The following is an 18,973-nucleotide window of genomic DNA, read 5'->3' as shown; positions in this document are numbered from 1 at the left end:
TTAATGGTGTTATAAAACTGTATTCAAACTGCAATTTTGCAGTTCTTTATAACTGTGGTTGTAGTCTACTATTGTAGACTTCAAATTCGGACTATATTTTAAAGTACCTATACATTATATTTTATTATATTACGGAATATAATTTATAATCTTAGTGGGTTGCTTAGTTATTGATTTTTAATGTCACATAACATGTTACTCATTCCCTATTTTTGATTTAGTTTATATTTTTTGTCTTCATAATTTATTTGTATTTCAGCAATGTTTGAACCGATACTCTAAAGGTGGATTTACTTTTGATGCATCTGCTGCGGGCGGGTCCATAACACTCCACACAGGTCCACACACAGTTTGCTTCAATACTTTCCTACAAAACTATCCAAATAAGAAATCGTAGGGATACCGTTACCTATTATTGGTTTACAAATAATCATTTAGGGCAAGTCATTCTTTAAAGAAATAGCCGATTGGTACCTACTGAAAAAAGTAACCCCTTTTTTTTATAAAAAGTTAGTTTGTTCCTTTCATGTTCAAGCTGAATAAAAAAACAATTAAATGTCCAAAATAATTGCTGCACATTTTTTGAAAGAAGAATGAGGTATCATCTGAAAAAAGGTTTAGGTACTAGAAATCACGCACCATGAAGGTTTTATGTTAATTCAAAGTACCTGGTAAGGTATCTATTACATTCTATAGCAACGGCAATTTCAAACTACGACACTAAACCTATTATTATTGGCTTTAATTTTTTTTCTTTTGCTAATGTATTTTGTAATAATTCTTAAAAACAGAAACGAAATGAGTTAATATTTTCCAATTTGCGCGATTGTTCAGTTTGGCCCATCCGGGCACGTGCATGGCATAGCTTGCTATGTGAATCCGCCTTAAATAGCTTAATATTTTATTATAAATAATTGTTAGATACCAGATTATTAACGCACAATGCTTAGATAATATTATATATACTCTTAGCCCATATCTAAGGATAAGTATCTTTCGACCAATGATAAAAACAGAACTTTTTTTATCAGTGATGATGATTGGACTGCACTGGATCAGGAATGATTTTTTATTTGTATAGAGTTTTAACTCGACCTAGTAACATATAAGTGGAATTAACGTCTAAATTTTTTGTATTTTTTTGAGAAATAAAATATAAAATAATTTTTTGTTATTATTATTTTTACACATCCAACAACCCTCATATGCAATTTTAATAATTATTTAATAAATCAATTACACCAAGATAGAAAGTACCAACATAATGTATTTTTCTCTTTATGAATTTGTTACGTTTGGTTCAACTTTTTATTCTAATTGTTGATAACTTACATAGATACGCGTACTAATACTTATAGGTGCATATTAGTAGGTGAGTATACAAATAACTCAATTATTAATTCATCAAATGCTAAAAGAAAAAAAAAATACGACAAATTAATGTAACAACTAAATTGTTTGGTGTTGAAACTTTTTATACATTACAGTTTAACTGCAATATTATGTAGGTTTAATACTTATACAAAAAGTCTAAGAATAATGAATTTATACGAGTATGGGTGATTGTCATGATCGGCGTTCCAGAGAGACAGAAACTAAGAAGAAATAAAAATTTACGAATAAGTAAATATATATATAACCAGACTTACTCAAAACCAATAGTATTGCCAAACGTGAACATCTTGAAAAAACCTACTCCTTAAAAGCCTCAAGCGCTGCCTTCTATCAGCTGCTGGTAAGTGGAAAATTGCCTATAAACAGAGCCACACTTCGCAGGGCATAAAAAGAACACGTCCTGCAACGTGCCAACCTATGTTGAACAGGCTTCATGTGCCTGTAATTTAGACCCGAACACAGCATTGCAATAATCCGGCAGAATAACCTAAGTAGGTACAGCACATCCGGGGAAGTCCCCGGATGTGCTATCACAATGAGTTCTACTACTACCAATGAAATAAACGATCATTTTGATTTAAAATTTGTTTTTATGAGAATTTATCAAGTTTAAATAAGGTAACCTGAAATATAACATTTATATAGACGTGTGGTTAGGCGGACATTTTTGTAAAGCTAAAAGTAATTAATATTTTGGTATAGATTTTTTGCGTTTATTTCTAATCGTTAGAATTTTTACCTACATGAACTGCATTCATTCTCATATATTTTTTTTCAAAGATAGAAAGTAGTCTATCACTCTGGGATAATAAAGCAAACTAATAGTTTATGATTTTTTTTAATTGGGTCAGTAGTACTGTAGTTTATCCCGAACATCCAAACTATAATATTAGTAAAGATAAAACTAGTCATAATTGTTTATTATTCCTTAAAACTGAAATCCCAGAAGCGGTGAATCCTACCCACTTAGCTATTGGGTAGGATTTCGACTTAATTTCGAGCGGGGTTTGAATCCCAGCATGCACCTCTAACTTTTAACCTCTAAGTTACGTGTATATTAAGCAATTAAAATAACTTGCTTCAACGGTGAACGAAAACATCGTGAGGAAAACTGCATGCCTGAGAGTTCTGCATAATGTTTTCAAAGGTGTGTGGAGTCTGCCAATCCGCACAGGAAAAGCATGGTGGACTATGGCCTTAACCCCTTCTCACTGTGGGAGGAGACTCGTGCCCTGTAGTGGGCCGGTAGTTGTTGGTATGATGATGATGATGTGATGATACGTGACATAAACATTAAGTAGAGTTAGACTAGGTACAAACATAAATTGTAAATAATAAAATAATTAAAGGTATTTTTTTTACATTTTCAGGTGCTGGATCGATGGAGTGGACACTAATGAAACAATCGCACCTTGGAACTCCTCAGATATATTAAAAGCTATACCTCTAACAGCCCACGGCGCTCTAGATAACTGTTTGATGTACGATGAGCTTAATCAAACAATGACTTGTGAGAAATGGGTATTCGATACAAGGTACAGAACATCATCTCGTGCTATTGAGTGGAATCTTGTCTGTGACCGAAGGTGGAAAGGTGCAATAGCTCAAACTGTCTACATGCTAGGAGTTTTTACAGGGGCAGTGTTTTTAGGAGGGCTAGCAGATAAGATTGGTCGTAAGACAGTATTCTGCTGGTCAGGTGTACTACAGTTAATTTTAGGCGTTGTTGTCTCCTTCATACCAGAATACTGGTCATTTTTAGGTGTCCTCTTTTTCTATGCAATATTTGGATCTGCTGGCGCATATATTCCAGCGTTTGTGTTGACTATGGAAATCGTAGGAGCAAGTAAGAGAACAGCATGTGGAGTTGCTTTTCAATGTGCTTTTGCATTTGGCATTATGCTGGTAGCTGGGTGGGGAGCTATAATCGATGATAGACAAATTCTTCAAGTTATATACGGATTGCATGGTCTTCTCCTTATTCCACACATATGGATTATGGATGAATCGCCACGCTGGCTTTGGGCACAAGGAAGACCAAAGGAGGCTGTAGATATTGTTCAAAAAGCTTTAAAGTGCAACGGATCAGACGAAGTATTAGATAGAGCTGAGTTAGTGTCTAAAGGAAAAGTAGAGTCATCTAAAGTAACAGACGAACCCTCTGCAAGCACATTAGATCTTTTCAAGACACCGAATCTCCGTAATAAAACCTTAAATATCTGCTTATGTTGGTTTGCTAACTCTTTAGTATATTATGGACTTACATTGAGCACTGGTAAGCTTGAAGGAAATCCGTACCTTATCACGGCCGTTTTTGGTTTGGTAGAGCTTCCCAGTTATGCTGCAGTTATATATTTCCTTGACATTTGGGGTCGTAGAGCACTTATATGTTCCATGATGATCATAGGCGGCAGTGCGTGTATTATTGCCGCATTTATTCCCACTGGTACTATTATATCAACTGTAGTTGTCATAGCGGGCAAATTATTTATCGCTGGTTCATTTGCTATAGTGTATAACTATTCTGCAGAGCTGTTCCCTACTGTAGTCCGGAATTCTGCTATAGGTTTGGGTTCAATGTGCGCTCGATTATCTGGAGCATTAACACCATTGATAACATTACTCGATTCTTTTAATCCTAAAATTCCTGCCGTAACTTTTGGCCTAGTCGCTTTAGTCTCTGGTTTTCTGTGTTGTTTCTTGCCAGAAACTATGAATCAACCCATGCCACAGTCTATACAGGATGGTGAAAACTTTGGAAAGGGTGATACTTGTTTTAATAGCTGTATCAAAAAAGATGAAGAAAATGTTGATGCTTACACAGTTGATGATAAAGCTGATGTAATGGTGCCTTTAGATAATGTTAGTAAGAAAGCGTAAAAAGTAATTGATATAAAAAGAAATATATATACATGTAAACAAATATTTACAAAACAAGACGATAAAAATTCCGTCCAATTACAATAATTGATTATATCGCTTTACACTGCCTTATGTGCTATTATTATATTGTTTAACCTAGTACAGTTAAAAGATGCTTACGTAAGAATGTTATCAGATATGCTTACCGAAGAAAATTATATGATGGCCGTAAAGTTAAGACCAACTGATTGTTTTATTATACGAAGAGTAGATGATATACCTATATAACTATGTACCTACCCTTCGAATAATAATATACTGTTTCCAATGATGATTTCATTACTTACGCACTTCAATATAACTAAGGATTTGTCAAACAGTACCGAAAATTATTTATGTGATATTGCTAATTTGTATATTTGATCAAAGAGGTGAGAATATTTAGAAGTGCGTAATTATAAGCCTGATCTTAGCAAGAAGCTACAGTATATTGATATATAAAAAACATACTTTGGTGTTTAATGTGTGTGTAGGTATATATCGTAAGAGATTTGTAAACGAATTAGCCTGTACATATTATGAAAAATAGTTGTAGCAAATGAAGAGTTTGTCGGACTTATACTATGGATCAAATGGACTTTTCCTTAGTAAGTAATAAAAAAAAAATTTAATAGGTAAATCCACACCACATATAGTTTTGTCCTATCTAATAATGAAAAATAAATAATTTATTTGCTGTGTAAGTAGGTTGAACAAATTACGATATTTTCTGACCTATTTTCTCAGCTATACTATTCTACCCATTAAATAGATTTGTTTTAAAATGAAAAAAAAATTCAGGGTGTTACGTATGAGTTTCTACCTACGTCTTTTTCTTCTATCACGTGACAGTTAACTACGATTTGTATGGAATCGAACTGAGAAACAATATTGTCACTAGATGGCGCTCTCAAAATGCACTCAGATTCATGTAATATATATCACAATCTGTAAGATTTATATCGATGGTAAGCTCTTTTTTAAATGTAAATTATCCCCTCAAAATCGATTGACTGCTTTATTAAAAACTCGAGATTATAATTTATTTTTATCTTAATTTGAAAGAGATTTTAATTTTATCATCATTTCAAAACCGGTAATCACAACATTCCTTTACTAGATAACGCTAATAGTTGATTTATACAATTATGATGATTACATTTTGTCTCAATTTTAGCATTAGCGGCAGGAGGACTAACTCACTCTGTCTGCGACAGTAGAAAGATGTGTGATATCATCTACAATGATTATTTGTAGATATCAAAATTTCCTAAGCTAAGTACAAATGGTTATTGGAGCTCCATATATGTCAAAATGTTGGAGTAAGGTTATAATTATACAAAGTTAAAAAAATTTGCAGGGTTTGAAACCAGTTTCGTAAGTCTTTAATTATTCCGGATTAAACCGGTTTCGTTGTAACAAAAATATTTGGGAACGCTATATACCTAACTGTTTTCTTGCTGGGGTAAAGAAAAACTCGTCCTCGCTTTTCTTAAGTGTGCGTGTGATATCGAAAACGAACGAACAATCAACCCCGTCAACCGTCTCACACGGACACCACTCAGTAACGCGTCAAAAGATGTTGTTCCCTGATACCGTTCTCAAATAAAGACCGATCAAAGCGAACTTTTAAAACCAATCCGTTATTATATTAGTACGATAATTTTACCAGTTAGCAAGCCCTCATAGAAGATATCTGTGATAAAAAACAGTACAAATGAATAGAACTAAGCAGGCCGGTAAGTGGTCTTAAATGAAATAAATTTCATGCAATTTAGTTGTGTCTTACCTACTTTGGTTATTTATAGGTTTAGGTACTTGGTTCGGATTTATTTGCGCACTCCATATCGACTCAACGTCCACCAACATTTGTGCAGCGTGGTTAATATTTGCTCTAGAACCCATTCTAACTAATCTGAAGGTAATGGAGGATCGGTTAAATTAAAGCAATGGAATGTGACCTTTATGTTTGCGCGATAAAACTTTACAAAATTGTTGTGTAACTAGTGTCACATTTGGACTAGGAGCCTACTAACAGTCATGACCCCATCCGTCACACACTTCTTACCACAATGTCTTATGTCAGTTCCGTATTCGGTATTGTGTCGGTTGAGCCGGTGGTCATTTGTGTCAAGTTTATATATGAAGTGTTAAAATTTATGTCATTGATAAGTAGTTAGGAAAACAATATTATAGAAAGTCTCGGTCCTAGGTGCCTTAAACAAAGTGATAAGTAAATTGCAACTAGCATATCTAAGCAATACTGTTATGAAATTATCTACTAATTAGAAATATATATATTGTTATATATGGCATATGCATGGATAGCTTTTAATTTTCTGTTTCTACAAATAACATTGGTAGGTATGTATATTAGAAGCTCAGTTTTAAGTGATTACCAGCGGTTCCCCGTGCCTTTGTCCGCTTACGACTCCTGATGACTAAATTACCCCATACAAATGTTTATCTGCTATTCTTTACAATAGAACCCGACCCACCTCATTGCATTGACTACCCTACTGTCTTTTCGTTGTCCCGGTTTCACAGAATCTGGGCTTTCAAATAAAAAAAAAGGTTTCTGAAATTCTTAGCTTTACAAATAAAACACACTCTTCAGCGTTATTTTTATTAGTAAAGAAAGATAGACATACTATGTAATGTTTAGATCCTCTTAAGCTTTCTATCGTATAGGAAGGTAGGCAGATATTACATAACAACACACATAATAATTGGAGTTCCTACATTTTGATAACATAAAAATAAATGTAATTTTAGATAAATTATTTTAAAATCATAATGAAATTAATGAAACTTTATAAAATGTTTGTATTTAGCCAAAATTTCATTGGGTACGAAGCAATACTAATTGTTTTTGATGCATGTGCGCGTAAAGTAGGTTTATGTCACAATTGTGAAATATTGTAATTACCGCACTGTGCGGTAATCTTTTATCACATCTTTTATCTGCCCATAAAACCTGCGGAAATATTTTTCGTTTCACACGTCAGTGCCTTTAATTGAAATTCAGTATGATACATATGTGTAATTGCGTTGTCGATCTAGTGGTTAGCATGTTCAACTACGGATCACGAGGTGCTAGATTCAATTTCCGGGTCTAGCCGATATTTTTCATTGAGGTGTTCTATAAAAAAAAATATTACCTAATAACTACCTAATTATTTTAATGTAGAATTAACATAACCTCATAATTCAACTACTTGTCCGTACAAAAATAAATGTGATTATAGAATATTTGTATCTGTTTCCTAATAGAAATTAAAGAACTTACCAAAAAACTTATAAAATGCTCGTGAAATGTCTTGTATGGCATGTAAAATTGTTATTAGTATGGTGCTAATTCTGTTGTACATACATCTTAATCATAACTAAATTGACGTGTCTACAAATAGTGCTATCTCACATAATATATAAAGCCTTTAACAGTCTACAGTGGAACTAAAGGCGTCTTGGGAGGGTTTGACAATAATCACCATGCTAGGCAGACGGGTTGGTTTTCGCAGTAGATGTTTGTAGTAGCACAAATGACGTTAGGGTCTATTCTCCGTTATACTCCCTTATTCACCTCGTACGACAACTGCTGATGACAACAGAGTGAAAAAGACGGCACTATTTTTAAACCTATCAATTAAGTTTAGATCAGAGACTTGTCTACGACAGAATCGACACAATTTAGAAATTTATGTTATGAATTATATCGTTTAAAACTTATAATATTAAAACACATTTAATTAGATAAGTCTGTTATGTTTATCTAGATAAATATTTTTGCAATAAATAAACGATTAAGTTTCCCATTTTTTTTAATTCCTCCAAGGGCCCTATTACACAGTAGCTAGAAAATTAAAAGTTTTGCTGGGAGTTGCTAATCTATCCGCCATGCATGTACCCTGACCTTGCACCTGCAGATTTTCACCTGTTTCGGTCTTTTAAGAATTGTTTGGGTTAAAATCAAGAGAGGACTGACAAAACTACTTGCCGCGTTTATTTGGTCAGAAGTCCCAAGGTTTCTACAGCTAAAGCATCATGCCACCTTCGACATGATGGCAGTCTTTAAACCAAATGGCACATATATTCCAGCACGGTTAGCAACGGCAGGAGACACTTATGTCCCCGGGAAAAGGATACAAATTTATCTTCTCCCACAGCTCAATATCCAAATAATATACCTATGGGTAATAATAAACGGGGGTAAAATTCTCCTATTCCATGATCCCGTTATTAAGCAGGTGGAAACGTTCATTTTATTCCTTGTGAGGGGATATAATCAGGGGGTATATTTTTTAAGTAATTAAATGTAAATAAAGTTATGAAAAAAAAAAGCCTTCAGTTTTCCTATAAAATGCAAAGACATTTTTCCCCCAACCTATTAATTCACTATACCGAAGTTTCATACTACTTAGTATAAATAAAAAGAGATTAATAACTCAATATCATTTTATATATCAACAATAAACATTGAAATCACAGTGAGATTAAAACGACGATTGAGATATTACATGTAGTACACGATAGTGTTATTTTAATACATCAGTAATATAACATTCAGAAGTTACAAGACCATTCACCAAATCTCGCTGCAGTTTCTAAAATGCTTCTGGAAGTATGATGATTCTATGTTCCCCAGCATCTATTTTTTCTTAATATTTAGGACTCTTATCAAGGTTCAAACGCTCTACGTACGCCGTTACACCGGAGACAGGGCGCTCTCGTTGTAAGAGGTGGGAAGCAGTGAGATTTAGTGAATGTGATAATAGTAATATTAATTTATAGAAACAACAACGATTCACAAAGATTAGTGTCAATAGATATGCTCGATTTTATAAAGGTGTTAATAAAATACGTACGATGGACGACGCGCTGCCATAGATAATTCTAACATGATATTTTATTACAATAGGCACGATGACATTAACAAAGAATCGCTAAAATATTGCACAATGTCTAATGATGAAAAACGTTTTTTTTTTTATTTTTTGGAGTCCTAATTAATAAATTAAAAAAATATTCAAGTGAGATTGGTATTTATTTTCAATAAATAAAGCTGCAAAATATAGAGATCCGCCATGAGAGGTGAAACGCCGAATGACGTCACGTTTAAATATACCTTTGTACGGCGTTTGAAATTCGAAAATATCTTTACTTGTTGTATGCGTATATAAAGTATTTATTGATTTCAAACTATCAGTTGGTCAATTTTGTGTATCAATACCATAATCAATAATCTTTAGCTATGGAACAATTATTTAAACTTTTCTGAGGGAAGTAGGTACCCACTTTTATATTTTTCTTCTTTACTTTTCAAAGTTTTAGCTTTTAATTTGCTGGTAATGCCGGCTGTACAATCTCATGAGTGGAAATGGGCAAAACTCAATGCTTCTGGTATTGGGAAAAAGGTACTATTATTTCTTCGGCGCGATATCGATATGTTCGCATGTGTAAAGACGTTATAACGGTACTAATATCTCTAGTTTATTTATTATTGGTTACAAAATAAGTGATTATTTTGTTTCTATAATGATAAAATGCGTATCTTACAATAAATAATTGTCTTTTCTTTAGGATCTGGGGTGCATCGTGTAAAGTCACTAAAGGCTAGACAATTATTTAAACATAGGTGCTACAACTTTAGTCTCCTTTATTGATACGCTATAAAAGGCAGTAAGTACTTACTTTTAACTTAAATTTTTAATAAGCAACATCATCATGAGTTTTGGTTAATTGATTTGAATAGGGTGTTATATTCAATTGAAGTGATGATAATTTTATGTACATTTTCAAAAAGTTCTAAATACTAAAAAGCGAAAACAATACTTGAATAATTAAAAAGTTTTAGAGGGGGCAAGCACTGTAATTAAAAAGTATAATATACTATGATAGCGGTACTGCCATATAGTCTTTATTAAAAAATACTAATTATCCTATAAAAAAAAGATAGAATGCTGAATCTAATATAAAAGTAATGATTGATATAGTAGAAATATACAATTAAAATAAGTTAAAGTAACTAAGTAATAAATAATTATAATATAAATTAGGATTAAAGCTACAGAGTACTAGGAGGAACGTTAACAACTTAATTCTATTAATCTGACGGGTAAGATAGCAAAGAATTCAATAAAAACATATTTGCACCCAACATGTGTCAACATTATGAAAGGCCATTGGACCAGTCTTTCATGTTAACAATATTTTCGTTACCCTTTTAACGAAAGATATTTTAAAAAGTAAAAAAAAATACATGAATATATAAAAACATTTGTTTTTTTTTTTTTATTTATCTGTATACTTATAACGCTATTGCTTTTTTGATAATTTACTTCGGTTTTAAAAAAAAAAAACACAGATATGAGATCCTAATAAGCAATTAATTCCTCAGAAGTCCAAAATCTGCTTGATTAAGTGTATTCAGCTGTATGATCCTATTCCTGCAGCTTCTTGGGATCTGATACTAGGTCTACAGAGTTAGTAATTCATGGCTTAATACTATCTGAGCTCCAATTCTTTTGAACATTACAAAACGGTTATCCACACCCTAAACAACAGATCCAAGAACACAGGAAATTACGGAAACAGTGCTGGATGACAACTTTTTCGACTTTTGGATAACTTTTTAAAGGAGGAAATTCGAATGAGTTATTAAATTACCCCCTACCCAAATCTACATAAAACGTGAATAACAAGATCACAGCAGAAATAAATGAAAATGGGCAAAATTGGTGTAAGTTACCTTCTAATCAAACATTCCAAAAATACGATTTCACATACCAACAACCGTGTATATACCACATTACTAATTAATCAGTTGCGAGATTATCGCAAAACATTTTACTATATAATATTTAATAAGTAAGTATGTTATTATAGACAAATGTTCACACAAAATAAATTAATTATATGGAGATTTATTTTTCAAGCAGATTTTTTAAATCACCAATTTATAGCTTTTTACTTAGAATAAATATTACATTTAGCTTTAATTAAAAATCTGCAAAATCATTTGACTTTTCTATAATTTATTTAGATTTTTCCTAAATTATGTAATTAAAACATGTGCCCTTAGTGTAACAACAATAAATTAAGTCCGAGCAATGAAATAAATTACAGTTTAAAACAACATTATGTATCATTGAAATATAAGAGCTTTTCGAGTTCCAAGCGGAAATACTGCCATTTGTATTTTATTATTAAACGGTAAAAAATTATAAAGATTATTAAACTTTCTATCATTTACATTAGTACACATTTATTCATGAATATATTGCAATGTTTGCTTGATATGGTAAGATAAATACATTCTGCCAATAACTTTTAAGGATCACAGATCTTTTAACTCAATTTGTTTTGACACACTCTACCTCCCTGATGTTATATGCTAAAAGAGCTAAATGAGTTACATCATTGACTGGCAATTTCCCTCTTTCCATCAGAGGGGCATTAAAATGGGCACTAGAACTATTGCAGTAACCCGGACCTATAGCTTAACATGTCTTCTTATGTATCCTGGGGGGAATGGGATAGGACAATATTACAAATTTTGTTGTTCACAAATTCTATCTAGACTAAAAACCATTACATGTCTAAGAACAGAGCAATGCTTTTTCACTGCAAATATTGTGAACTAAATTGATTCGTTTCAATTTAGTTTACTTATAGACAGAATCAGCACTATGCATACTCCACACTTACAAGCACACAAATGTGAGTAGCCAAATTTAAAGTGTCAATATTTTTAGTTGTAACATCAATGAAATACATACAAAAGAAAGAGAATCTCAGACAGGGAACGGGGTAGGACAACCCAGTAATAAAACCTATCTTTTTCTTATCATTGTTGTGTCTTCAAAGAATAAGAACTGCTACACAAATAGTCAAATCTTATAAGCATGTTTACCACAGGTTATAAAGTGAATTAGAAAATATAAACAAATTATTTTTCTAGAAAAAATTCCAATAATAAAACAATAATTTTGTAATAACAATTCTACATAAGTACAAGTTGCCTCATATTTTTAGTATGTCATGAAATTAAAATAGTTTATAATATTGAGCAAGTTTATTCAGAATAGTGGGTACAAATTTGTTGCAGATTGATATTTCTTTTGATTCTTTAGATATTACATATATATTATTTTTGTTCTTTGAGTAACTGCAACTTTTGTTTCCTTGTAAGTATGTATAAAGGGTATTCAATTAGAATAAAGATTTATTATAACAAAGAGAAAGTTACTTCGCATTATTCTATAATACATTTAAAAACATAAGCAATGTTAAATTGTCAAAAAATAGCACCAATTCAATATATAAATATTTTACTTGTCAAACTAAAATAATAAGCCAATTTATGTAAGCCTATGTTTATTAATAGTGATATAAAATGTCTGTTCAACATATGTCAGCCTAAAATTTGATACAACAATAAGTATAAAATAGGTTTAGCATTTTCCTCTTTGGCATCACTGGTCATTTAAAATTGACATGTGATAAAATAAAAAGCATTTAAACATCTAATCTAAAAATAAATTTCCTACATTTCATAACAAGGCTTATCAATATTCAGGACAACGAGTATGTTGTATTTGGCAGCCTACTGTAGGTGCATTGGTCTCAGGTGACAAAGCAGTATGTACCACTATGGCAGGTTGAGTTGGGGTGGGTGCATGTAGTTCGTGACTCTCGCCTGGAGCTAGACTGGCTATTGCTGCTAGTAAGTCAGGGTTTACTATCGGCTCACCCTCTTCCCGTGGCTCCCAGCCAATAGGGGGACTAGCCGGAGGTGAAATCAGGTACTGTTTAACGGGAGCCGGCGGTCTTAAGTTCTTTATAGAGATTGGCGTCACTGGTTGTGCAAAATAACAATTGATGGACGAAGTATAAAATGGATATTGGTGTAACCTCACACGAGCATTCGCCGCCGCTAGTGGACTGTCATAATTAACACGTAAGCGTTTAAAACTTCGCAACCACTGAAACGTTATATTATCTGAAAATGTGCGAAATAGATCTTCTAGATCCTTTTTCAATTTGTCGTCCCCGAAAACGTCACTATGTATGTTTGTTACGATTACAGATTTAGGTAAGTCGTCCAAATCGTTGGATACCTCTTGAGAGTCGGCGTCTTGATTCGCCAATTCGCCAAAGTTCGCAATATTAGGATGGATGTTTGGCATACCATCTTCGGGGTTTATATAGACGTCGTCGTCTAGATACGTTTCTTCGTCATCCTTATTGGCCATGATATCGGAATCTTACACTTTAATACATATAATGTTTGTTTCTTATCGACTAATGTCTAATGATTATAGCGGCGTCGTTTTACTATATTTTCAATAAATCGATGAATATCACGAAGAATAAATTTATGTCAAAACTCACAAACAACAAAAGTCAAATCAAAAGTGCAAAGGTTACGTCAGAACTCAGAATAACACTTATTGTAAACAGTTATCACAGATAAAATATATTAAGAATTCAGTATTAGACTGAAATAATCATATTTACATATACACATTTATATATATATATTTTATCGTTAATGATTACCTATCATTTACGATAAAATATGTTATATTACCCCAGAATAAGTTAAAGGACCTTCCATATCCCAGAAATATTGACTTTTATATTTTTTGAATCTTGACTTTGGCTGCTTTATGAGCTGACTTATGAAAACTAATGCCAATAAAAAGCCTAACCTAACCTGCAAAAAACTTACATATGCAATTCAAGCTCGGACGAGGCCCTTTTGCGAGCTACTCTCCTTGGAATGGTAATGTTCCGTCAAACATGATGTATATTAGTGAATGGCTGCTAAATATGTTTAAAAATAATTTAAACTATTAAAAATCCATGTAGTTTTTAGTAGCATAAATAATATATGTTATTCTTGACTTAATTTTACAGACAATGATACTGTGTTTTTCAAAATAGCTTGGTAACTAAACCTAATTTTTTTCAGATAAAAATCGTTAAAGTGGATTATACTTCGGAGATAATTATACAACATGGGACTTTTTAACAGTCTTTATAAGATATACAATTCACACATAATACATACACAGAGAAAAACGAAATATCACCGGGGTTGCCAAGTAGTTCACGCGTGAAGTTAAAATGAACGGATAATAACTCAACCATCTCAGTGATTGAAATTTAAAGACCTCGATTGCAGAGCTGAAAAGTTTAATAATAAAAAATAAAAGTTTTGTTGTTTAAAAGTAAAAACATGAAACTTGATTGAATTTTATATTTATTTCGACTCTTCCACCAGGTAAAATAGTTTAAATTTGGTGTAAAGGTTGCAGTTTGAAATTTTTAACCAAGCAATTAGTCATAGATTATGAAAATGGCCGGATTGGAATCAATGGTTGTTGAGGAGGTTAGGCCGGTAGAGAAATCAATCGACAGAGAGAAGGTAAAATAATGTATTGCATTTATGCGTAAATTGTAATAGTGTTTATTTTAGTGGCTTGATACTTCGTTACTATCATACTACTTATATTCTCATTGCTGGGTACAGGTCTCTGCTCTCAGACTGGTTTGAATAAAGTTGTAATCCTACCACCGCGTAGTTCAAATGCGAGAAGCGGGTTACTTTAATTACTTTATTTTAATTTTTCAGACATGCCCACTTTTGTTACGTGTGTTCTGTTCAACTGGTCGGCACAATTCTCCAGGCGACTATGCTAGAGGCAATGTACCCCAGAACGAGTTGCAAATTTACACTTGGATGGATGCAACATTGCGTGAACTCACAGGCTTGGTAAAAGAAGTGAATCCTGAGACGCGACGTAAGGGAACGTATTTTGATTTTGCCATTGTTTACCCAGACATGAGATCTCCAACATATCGCATGAGAGAAATTGGTGTAACATGCTCTGGGCAGCGAGGTGGCGATGATAACAAAACTCTTTCTCAGGTCAAATTTCAAATTGGCAACTACCTTGACATCTCTATAACTCCACCTAATCGAATGCCACCTTTAATGCGAAGGCCACAGCCATACATGAATAACCGTCCATATTAACTTTTGAATGTTTGTAAGTGTAATAGAAATAAAGCTGCAGTTTATACTGTATTTTATGTATTGTGTTATTATTAAAAATCCCATTTCAATTTACCAAGGAATTTTTGTATTTAAATGAAACTTAGCATTAAATTTTTTTTTTAATAAGTTAGTGGGTCACCTAATTAAAGTGGTTACTGCTACCCATGAACAGCACTAGAGGAGCGTCCACTGCATTTCTGGCTTTGAAAAGAATTGTATAGCTTTTACTTATGGCACAGCCAGGCAAACATATGCAGCTATTTTTAAATGATTCTACAAGTCCTACACAAAAAAGTAGTTAAATATCATTATTAAAAAAATATTTGACCTGTGGGATTTCAAACAAGAAAGGTAGATAGATACCTTATTTTATTTTCAAACTTGGTAAAACAGTTGAATAAAAAAAAATATCTCACAAAATTTGTGAAAATGGAGGATTTTTAAACCTAATTAATTTTTCATTGCTATATTTCAATTGTTCTTTCCTCTTTAATATGTATTAAAGATACTTTAATAAAATATGAATTAATCAATTGGAAGAATTGGATTGTAAGTAACATTTTGTTTTAAATAAATTGAAAACATTTTCACCTAACAATTTTTTGTATAACATTTTTTATTGAACATCAAAGAGTACTGTTAATTTTAAATGCATAGTTTTGTATGACCATTCAGCCTGACATTTGGCAGTATGGTAATTTTTTAGATGTAAAATTCTTACAAGATATCATGTAGTTGTATACTGGCTGTGCCCCAAAGTTTCAATGCATTGTAGCATTTTTTAAGCATTTCAATACTTATTCGTCATAGTCGTAGAATAATGTCGGTTTTGAAAAAAATATGAAATTCACTTTTTACCATATTTGGATTCTACATTATCGAAATAATATTACTGCATCAAAAAAAAAATTAAATGTATTTTGTTTTCCGAAATAATCAGTCGGTAAACTGACGGATTTGAAAGGCGCCCGTAGTAAAATAACGCTTGTGTATACTCGTCTTTGTACGTCGCGCGGGGATCTCCCGCCGACCCTCCCGCTCCCGACGGATCTGCGCAATCGCCACTTTTCTTTGAACTTGCCCACGCGTTGCACCGGATTACAATTTTCTTAAACAATTTTCCCAGTTTTCCTTAGTTGACCTGTTTTTTAATTAATGAGGGCCTAGTTTTCTACATACAATTTTATAAGGTGTGCCACAATGAAAACAGGACGATCAACGCTTATGTTAACACTTGTGGAAGAAAGTAGCAAAAATATACAAATTACGAATTTTACTCATGAAGAGTGCAGTGGTGAGGATAACAGTATACCTGGTACTCCAGGTAAGTTAATAAACTATGTATTAACATTATTGGTATTATTTTTCTTATATTGTACATAATTTTTCAAAGTAAATAATTATATCGTTGGTTCTGACTATCCGTCGGTTTTCTGCGGAAAACTATAAATCAATTTAAATTTAAATTTGCATAAAAATAATATTTGCTACCTGATAAAAATACAATATTCTGTTGAGTTTATGTTATATTTAATAATTTTAATTTTTAAGTTGCATGTAACTATACTACATTTTTCTATGGGCGTGATAGTGACGCGTGATTACAACCGAATATATTCTGTGGACACGCTTTTTTATCTAACGGTCGTATCTGACCATCCCACTTTATTCTTAGTACCAAATTCACTTCCGCCTTTTTTCTATTGAAAAACTATGATTATTTGTATATATTTAATAATTTTTTATATATATGAATAATCTGATCTTAGTTATAATTAACCTGTTTAAAAAAAATAAAGAAAATTTCATTATTTTCATTCTTTAGATCCTTTTTAGTGTGAATCGGTTATACTGTTTAAAGTCAACGAAGTAAACGTTGACCTGCAGATATTAATTAATATCAACCTAAATTTTTTATACATACTGATATCTTTTCAGAATGTCATTCGCCACTACCCCCAGGAGCACGCAAAATATTATAAAAAATGAATGACATTTATGAGGACGTCTTTTCAGACGACTTACACGGAACAGGCGAAATAATAAAATCAACAGATGAAAATAATAAGAATCCATCCATACCATCACCATCCATACCATCATATTCTTGTGTTTTTAGAGAAGATCCCTTCGTGGCCGTGTATCAAAATGCATCGTCACCATATTTACTCCCGTCAGAAAATCAGCACGATGTCGTGTCCTTTTCATATATCAGCTTATTTTTAACCCCTCTAAATACCTCTACCTTAATATCAGATCTGTTACCTTTCCCACAACCGATTACCCCAGCTGTTGACAACGATAGACATACACCTATGCCATCACCAGCAAAAACCCATTGTGAAGTATGTAACGGTATTTTTTGTTCCACTCACGAGTGTGACTATAGCGACTGTGCCTTCAGCGCCTTTTATTCGATGTACAGGTAAAAAACGTGTCCGAAATTACAATTATTGGAAAGAAGTTAAGAGAAAGTGTTTAACTAATTCAGGAAAAGAATACTCCTCGCGTTGTTGTTCCAGCAAAAGCCACAGGTAGGCCTTGCACGTGTAGACATAAATGACATAAATGTCTACACGTGCAAGGCCACTACACTATGTTGACTTTCGAAAAAAGATAGGATGCGTTTGAAAATATTTGGTAATTAGGTGATCGTGAGAAACAATGGTTGCTTGTTACGAATTATACTACAAAACAGAAGAAGAAAAGAGAATGGAGGTCTTCAATGAGATTTAAAGCATAACCGTCAATTCACTTACAAATATTTTTTGCCAAAGGGCTCATCAATAATAGAGGTTTGCTAAATCATGTTTTTAAGTATATATTCGATTAGTGAAAGGATAGTTCGGACAGATTGGGTTAAAAATGATGGAAGCAAGATTTCATAAAGAAGTTCGCATCGAAGGGTGTAAAAGAGTTTCGATTCTGGACAGACAATTGCGCTGGCCAGAATCGAAATCGCATAGTATTTATTATGAATGCTCATGTAGCTAAAGAACATGATATAAATATAACACATAGATTCCTTGAAAAAGGACACACCCAATACGAGGGGATTCTATCCACAGTGTAATAGAAAGGGCTGCTGATCATAAAACAATTTATTCACCAGATGAATGGAAGTTACTTGTACGTTGGGCTAAGGTGATTCTTCTGAAGTTATCGATGTAAATCAGTCGTTAGTGTTTAATTTTAAAGATCAGCTAAAAAAAAAAGAACTTGTTTAAAAGTACTGCTCATAAAAAAGTTATTTGGCATAAAAGAAGCACAATTTGGACTCAGAGCAATATAATACGGTAAATATGCTTTATCTGATGATGACACTAGTACTTCGAAAGGAGACTAGAAATTACAATACTCCAACCTTACACAAAGCCTATGTGCGTCCAATTCCAATCAGTAATGAAAAATATAAGGATCTTATTAGTCTTTGCGATTCCTCAATAATACCTACCAAATACCACAACTTTTTGAGAAATTTAACTCATGGACGTAATGTTTGTGATAATAACAAGAAATCGGACTAGATAATTGTGCAATAGATTATTGTTACCATTTGATTACTAATTTTATTAATATTAAACAATACATTGTTTGCTTAAAATAGTAACA

General features: G+C 32.6%; 3 protein-coding genes across 3 annotated transcripts in view; 2 read left to right on the top strand and 1 right to left on the bottom strand.

The window, feature by feature from the left end:
• LOC120629778 (organic cation transporter protein-like) overlaps nt 1–8,109 on the top strand; it is a 35,651-nt gene extending 27,542 nt beyond the window's left edge. The window contains exon 3 of the mRNA XM_039898817.1: nt 2,766–8,109. Within this exon, the coding sequence (XP_039754751.1) occupies nt 2,766–4,275 (1,510 nt within the window). The 3' untranslated portion in view covers nt 4,276–8,109. The remainder of the gene's footprint in view (nt 1–2,765) is intronic.
• Nucleotides 8,110–10,275: 2,166 nt separating this feature from the next.
• LOC120629780 (protein sarah) lies at nt 10,276–13,706 on the bottom strand. Its single transcript, XM_039898819.1, has one exon. The coding sequence runs from the start codon at nt 13,548–13,550 to the stop codon at nt 12,864–12,866; it is 687 nt and encodes a 228-aa protein (XP_039754753.1). The 5' UTR covers nt 13,551–13,706; the 3' UTR covers nt 10,276–12,863.
• An 826-nt stretch (nt 13,707–14,532) lies between these two features.
• Nucleotides 14,533–15,396, top strand: LOC120629781 (histone deacetylase complex subunit SAP18). Its single transcript, XM_039898820.1, has 2 exons — nt 14,533–14,728; nt 14,936–15,396. The coding sequence occupies exons 1-2, from the start codon at nt 14,654–14,656 to the stop codon at nt 15,338–15,340; spliced, it is 480 nt and encodes a 159-aa protein (XP_039754754.1). The 5' UTR covers nt 14,533–14,653; the 3' UTR covers nt 15,341–15,396.
• Nucleotides 15,397–18,973: the final 3,577 nt, after the last annotated feature.

The sequence above is a fragment of the Pararge aegeria genome, chromosome 15 (assembly GCF_905163445.1).
Source record: "Pararge aegeria chromosome 15, ilParAegt1.1, whole genome shotgun sequence".
NCBI lineage: Eukaryota > Metazoa > Arthropoda > Insecta > Lepidoptera > Nymphalidae > Pararge > Pararge aegeria.
The sequence above is the reverse complement of the archived record's forward strand: the minus strand, read 5'-3'. Positions and strand labels throughout refer to the sequence as shown.

Coding starts and splice junctions, on each gene's coding strand:
- LOC120629780 (XM_039898819.1), bottom strand. CDS start 13,550: ATGGCCAATAAGGATGACGAAGAAACGTATCTAGACGACGACGTCTAT.
- LOC120629781 (XM_039898820.1), top strand. CDS start 14,654: ATGAAAATGGCCGGATTGGAATCAATGGTTGTTGAGGAGGTTAGGCCG. Junction 14,729..14,935: donor AATCAATCGACAGAGAGAAG/GTAAAATAATGT, acceptor TTAATTTTTCAG/ACATGCCCACTTTTGTTACG.